The following is a 6,903-nucleotide window of genomic DNA, read 5'->3' on the forward strand; positions in this document are numbered from 1 at the left end:
TACAACGTACAACGTCAAATAACTTGAAAGTAAAAAAAGTTAATGTTTGATTACTACAAATTTAACACTATAATAAAAATATTACATAATTAAATATAAGAGTCTTCAATCTTTATTCTTAATCACTTTCAACATCTTCATCATCATTAAAGGTTTGGAGGTCAAGATTCAAACCTGAAATTCAAAGAGATAACAATTAATAAGTTAATTAGTATTAAGTAAAAAATTAACATAAAAAATGTGTCCTCTCTAGCATTACTAGCCATGAAACTATCTTAAAGAACCTACATTGATGGAATTGAAAAACTAAGCAAACCATATAGAATGCTGTTGGAAAAGACATAAAAAATGATAAATAATATCATAAAACCAGATTATTAATCAGCCATCAACAATCAACAACTCAAAATCAACAATCCACAGCACAAAATCAAATTATCAATCATAAAAAAGATAACAATAATAGACACTCACTCTTTGTGACAAGTGTAACAAATTAACTCATCTTTATGCTATCAGAAATTTTTATGACTAACACAATAATATCACACTGTAGTCTCTTCTCTAAATACTTAAACCATCTTGACAAGAACTAACTTTTAAAAAAAATTAAGTTTATTCAATGTTAATTCTAATAAAATTCATTGTATAAAATAAGAGTAACAAATTTACAGTCAACGGGTTAATAATTTAATAAGCAAATTTGATACAACAATACTAAATGTAAGCTGTAACATCACCAACTTTGATACAAGAGACCAAGGGAAAGAAAAAAGAAAAATAATAAGCACTAAGCAGCTAGAGAGAAGAAAGATAAGATTTTGTATTTAAAGAGTTAGTGTACCTCATATCTCATTATAAGCAGCAAGTGAATCACTCATTACCTAAATGAGTTTCATGTGTATACATAGCAAGCATGATGACTTGATGGTGTTAGATTGAAATCAATTATAATTAATCAAGCACAAATCACAAGAATATACAAAAGGATCACATTCATTGACTGACTCTGAATCAGCTCCAAAGGAATCCATGGCATTATGGATAATCAGCCTTCAATTTTATAACTACCACAAGTATCTTGATTTTTAGAAAATATTAATCAGGAAAGCCATAAACAATGCTTAAACAGGAAAGCCATATGATATATATACAACATAAAAAATGAGAAGTAATAGATAATTTCAGTTTCCAAACATACTTTGATTTAAAAAAATAAAGATACATAAGGCCAACACACATAAATTAGGCCGATTCTTATTAGCTAGTAAGAAAACTTACAGTTATTACTCAAACAAATTGCAAAGCTCATGCTTTAAAGAAGTACATAATAACATAAACCAACTCAGCAAAGCAAATGTTAATTTCTTTAAAAGGAGAGGACCTTGGCAGGGCCAACAAATTCCTGAGGACTGAGGACATCATTCTTTATATAGTCATTTAGGAATTTTTCAAGATCAATAATTATTGTACTCAAAGAAGTCCTCCGTCAACAATTTACATAATATTAATGAAAAGTCAAGTTTAACTGTTTTAACATAAGAAAAATAAATTATAAAATCTACTCACAGAAAACAAATCTGGAGAAGGCAAGAAGCAAAGAGCAAGCCAGTAATATGTAAGTAGTGAGTAAAGGAGAAGTGCTTGCGGCTTACCAGTGAGACGACGACAGTGGAAGGAGGGACCGGAGAATGCAAATCGAAGAGACGAACAGCGAGGAGAGTGACGGCAACGAGAGAAGTCCGAGCGAAGTGAGTACGGTGAGGGAGAGCGGCAATGTGAGCGACTGCGCGACGACGGCGGTGAGCGACTGAGCAAAGCGTGCAACAGCGGCGGTGAGCCACGGAGGCGGTGAGCAAGGTGGCTGCTGTGTGGGTTTCTGGGATCTGGGTAAGTGAGTGCTGTGTGTGTTTCTGGGATTTGGGTATGTGGGTAGGTGGGTATGACCGTATGAGGGAGGGGAGGGAGCAACCCTAATTGCTAAAAGAGTATATATATATGAGGGAGTATATGTACACTCCGGGGCGGGTTTACCATGAACCCGACCCCGCCCCGCCCCGATCAACGCCCCGTCCGTTCAGGCTTTATCTCAAAATCTGAAAGATAATATTCTCTCTTACAATCCAGATGAACAAGCAGGTCCGGAAGTGGGTTGGTATTGGAGTGGGTCTGCTGCCAAAGTCTATGACTCGCGCAATGGTTACTTGTGGTTGTGTAAGCAGCTGTTTGGTTGGGAGGAGCGGGAGAATTGGCTTTGGCTTTGGCGTCAGCTTGTTCCGGAAAAGCATAAGTTTTTGGCTTGGTTGTGTCTTAAGGAGGCTCTTCCTACTGCAAGTTTTCGCTTTAGAAGAGGGATGTCGTCATCAGATAGGTGTCCAAGATGTCTTTCTAGTTAGGAATCGGTTTTACATTGTATTCGGGATTGTCCAAAAGCTCAGCTTGTCTGGCATAGGTTGGATATTTCTTGTCATCCTTTGGAATTGAAGAACTGGTTTTTGTATCATAGCAGAGAGCATCCGTTCAAGTTTTTTTCGGGACTTTGGTGGATATGGCGAGCAAGGAATAATGACATCTTTAATCCCCATGAAACTTGGCCTCCGGAAAAAGTGATTTGTCTGGCATTAACTCCAGAAAAGGAGCTTAGGAATATTTTTGAATTACAACGTATGTCTCTTCCCTCTACTCTAAATGGTTTTTGGAATCCCCATCTATTGGTACTTTTAAGATTAATTGTGATGCTAGTTATTTTGGTTCGGGTGATAGTGTTGGTTTTGCTTGTGTTATTAGAGATTGTAATGGGAGCTGGTAAAGGGGGTGTTTGAGAATGATTGAGAGTAATAGTATTCTTCAAGGAGAATTGTTTGCTATTTGGAGAGGATATCTCTTAGCTTGGGATGTGGGTCAACGAGATGTTATTTGTGAGACGGATTGTGTGGATTGTGGAAGCATTTAATCTTGTTACTCAAGATGCTTTTGGGTTTATTGATCCACTGGTGCTTAAAATAAGAGATATCATGCATTGGAATTGGCGGGTTGACTTTCGTTTGATTATGAGAGATGCAAACACGGTGGCAGATACTATGGCAAAGATGGCGATGAAGTTACAACTTTCGCATGCGGAGTTACTTTCACCTTGAGAGGAGTTTAAGAGTAGTCTTGAACGGGACTGTCCCTCTATTTAGGCAATTCCTTGTTTTGTTTATTTTGTTTTTCTTTGTTTAATTTATTTCAGTCACCAAAAAAATATATATATGAAATGAAAATAACAAAGAATAATATTGACCTAAATAAAAGTTGATAATATATAAATAAGTCGTTAAATCAATGTGTATTTCATGTTGATATTTTATATATACGTAGTATAATTATTAAAATATTATAGAAGAGAATTTCGAATGAATGTGAATTTTGCAGGAGTGAGTAGTTTATAAAGAACATAAATTTATTGATGAATTTTATAGGTGAAGAAAATAAGAATTATGAATGAATGAATATAAGGTGTGAACTTAGATTATTGGTATATAGAATGCGTTTATAGTTGTGTACTTGTGTTGGGAGCTGTTCTCACAAGTCACAACCATGGAGTTGCGGCGTTGTTGATATTTGATAGACGCGATGACAGCGCCGACTCAGCCTTTTATCGCATTCAAACATTGTTCAACGCGCTGCTTAATTTAATTGTTTATGTTTATCCTCCCACTTCTTCTTCCTACGCACTCAAATTTCCATCAAACTTGTTTGTTTTGATGTGTTACTTTTAATTAATTATAATAACTAATCGTCATAATAGTATAAGAAGCCCCGGCATTTGTCATGAAGGAGCTTCTGTTATGGCCACATAATTCTATCTAAATTGTCCATGTGGGTAGTTTTGTTGTTGTTGGTATAGGAAAAATATAACTAAACAATTCCGCTAGATAATTAATAAAGATCTACCAAAAATAAGTTAATAAGTATTTTTAAATTGGAAAAAATATAGAGAGACAACAAGTTTAGTGAACAACGGAGTTATACATAGGATAATCTCCTTTTTCCACTTGTGATTTTTATAAGGATGTAGTGTGTTTTTACTTTATTGGATCAATTTTAAAATTATTGTCTACTTAACAAAATCGTTTGAACTGCGCTCTATACTAATTAATTATCGTTAATTAGTAGTTATTTAAATTTTATTTTTTAAAAATACAAAATTAATAATTATTAATTACAATTGTTTAAAGTTGACTGGTTAATAGTTATTTACTTATATTTTTTTATAACCAAAATATAAACAAATTTAAAAAAAATATTATAGAAATATCAGAATTTATTATTTTTTATTATTACTTAATTATCAACTTAATTTTTTTAATTTAATAATTTAATAATATATAAAGAACCAAAATAAAAAAGAAAAGTTCTATATACAATTAAATTGATATTAGCTTTCCAATATTAAACAGGAACCACAAAATTACAAGGTCTTACTACTGACCATGTTGAAACTCTGCCCAAATACTTGATTGATTTAAAAGTACGGAGTTGATATTATATCATGTGTCTCCCTCCTAAGCTTATAAATAAGGGGTTCTGTTTATGAAAAGCTATATATAGTCAAGCCATCAGAAAAGTCATCACAACACACTTTTATGAATGTTGAAACGCTTTTTAATTTCTCCATTAATGAGTTATAAAAATATCAAGAATCCGATAAGGATAAAGGACTTAGATAACCTGCGCAATAAGCTATTACAATCTACTTATATTTCTTCATTATTCATTTATTTGTTTTTTAAGTCCAAAATAATATTTTGAAAAAAGTTATCCGTACTTATAAATATGGCTCCTCGTAATAGTTTTTCATTTCAATAGTCAAATAAAAGAAAATTAGAAACTGTTTCTTTTTCAACTAATAATAAAATAGTATTTATCTTTTTCTTTTTACAATAAGAATTCAAACTCTTAATTTTTTTTCTGTTCATTCATTTTTTTATTAACTGTTATCATTTATCTCATAAATTTAAACAGATATAAAAAGACATGTGAATAATTTCTAACACTTTTCTTATTTTTTCAGTAAAAAAAATTTAATATATAATACTCTTTCTAAAAACTTGAACTAATAAAAAAAAAATCACAGAGACGATGATATGTCTAGTTGTTTAAGAAAAGTTTGTTCTTATTAAAAATCATAATAAAAATTAAACTTCAAATTATTCAAATTCATTTATTACTAACCGGATGACCATCTTTTACATCAAAACGTAAGTAATCAAGTAAACATATGTATTAATGTATGCAATGCAATTCCGTGGAGTTAAAGATTGCAAATTGGCATGCAAGTGTGATGAAATAAATTGTAAAAGTCTTATTTGATTGACGGATGAAAGAGAATTATTGGTTGGAATTGGAATCAAATGGGAGCAGAAAGTGTATATGAATTGTTAATCAACTTTTCCCACATTGAATATAAATCTATAACGACGACGACCCTTCTGGAAAATTTCTATGGCTTGGTCCTCTTTTGACTATGATCACACCACACGCGTATACATGTTTCTATATAAACACAATGAACAACACATTTTCTCATTATATATCGTGTTCGTGTTTTCATTTATTCTTCCATTTCCAAACAGCAATTTAATTTCATGGCGCCAGATGCATTGACAGAAGATCAAGTTGCTGAATTCCGAGAAGCTTTTAGCTTCATTGACAAGGACCATGACGGTGTGTATATTTTTCTTTTTTATCCCAAACTCTTTTAATTTCTTGAATTAAAGAGTTTCGTTTGTTTTTCTTGTTTGGGTGAGGAAAGATCTTTTTTCAAGTTATCTTTTTTTAAAAGATTTTATGAAAAAAGTAAAAGTAATTTTATGTTTAGGTATCTCATGTAAAAAAAATGTTTTTATTTATTAATTATGTTTGGTATAACAATATAAAAGTACTTTTTTGTTTATTCATTACATGAAAAACATCTTTTTTTAAGAAAAAAAGATCTTTTAAAAAAATATGTAAATTACAGCTTTCCAAAAAAGATGTTTTTTTTTTATTTTTCTAGTGCTTTTACTTTTACTACTAAAAATTTGTCAAACATACTAAAAAATAAAAAAAAAATTTATTAAAAAAATATCTTTTTTTATCAAAATAATAACGTACAAACAAGCACTAAACTAATTTGAATGAAAGTGTATGTATATAGGATTTATTAGCGTGGATGAATTGGCAACCATTATTAAATCATTGGAAGGTAATGCAACAAAAGAAGAAATCCAACATATGATTAGTGAAGTTGATATTGATGGGAGTGGGAGCATAGATTTTGAAGAGTTCATCAATATCATGGCTACAAAAATGAAGGTACTTAGCTTCTTCTACCTTGCTTAACATGCCTAATCTCTCTTTCAATTTGGAAACTTAATTTTTGATGGATTTGGCAGGAAAATTTGGCTGAGGAGCTAAAAGAAGCATTCAAAGTATTTGATAGAGATCAAGATGGATACATATCAGCCACTGAGGTAAAACATACATCAATTTTGCGCTGTTTTCAGTTGTTTTCTATGAAGCACAAACACATTTCACTGAGTTCTGTCTCTGCGTATCGGATATATTTCAGATACACATGTTTATTGTATTTAACGGTGTCTTATTAAAAAAATAAAAAAAATTTCTCTAGATACGTTTGAACACATCTAAATATTATCACATGTCAGGGTATTTAATTTTATTCTTAACATGTATTTTTAAAATAAATTTAGAAATAGTATATATTATTATTTATTAAAATAAAAAATATTTTAAATACTTTTTATAATTAAAATATGACATTAAAAATAATTAAAAAATTATTTATATTTTAATATTAAAAAATATAAATATATTATTATAATTTATCTAAAAAATATTTTATATTTTATATATATT

At 30.5% G+C, this 6,903-nt stretch overlaps 1 protein-coding gene across 3 annotated transcripts in view; it reads left to right on the forward strand.

The window, feature by feature from the left end:
* The window catches only part of LOC107645217 (calmodulin-like), a 3,993-nt gene continuing 2,641 nt past the window's right edge, over positions 5,552-6,903 (forward strand). For 2 of the 3 annotated variants that reach the window (XM_016349194.2, XM_021103671.1), the window contains exons 1-3: positions 5,552-5,709; positions 6,182-6,339; positions 6,420-6,497. In XM_016349194.2, coding sequence (XP_016204680.1) covers positions 5,631-5,709; positions 6,182-6,339; positions 6,420-6,497 — 315 coding nt within the window. In that variant the 5' untranslated portion in view covers positions 5,552-5,630. Of the gene's footprint in view, positions 5,710-6,168; positions 6,340-6,419; positions 6,498-6,903 lie in introns of all 3 variants that reach the window. The other variant, XM_021103672.1, reaches the window with a different exon arrangement.

This window comes from Arachis ipaensis, chromosome B06 (genome assembly GCF_000816755.2).
Source record: "Arachis ipaensis cultivar K30076 chromosome B06, Araip1.1, whole genome shotgun sequence".
NCBI lineage: Eukaryota > Viridiplantae > Streptophyta > Magnoliopsida > Fabales > Fabaceae > Arachis > Arachis ipaensis.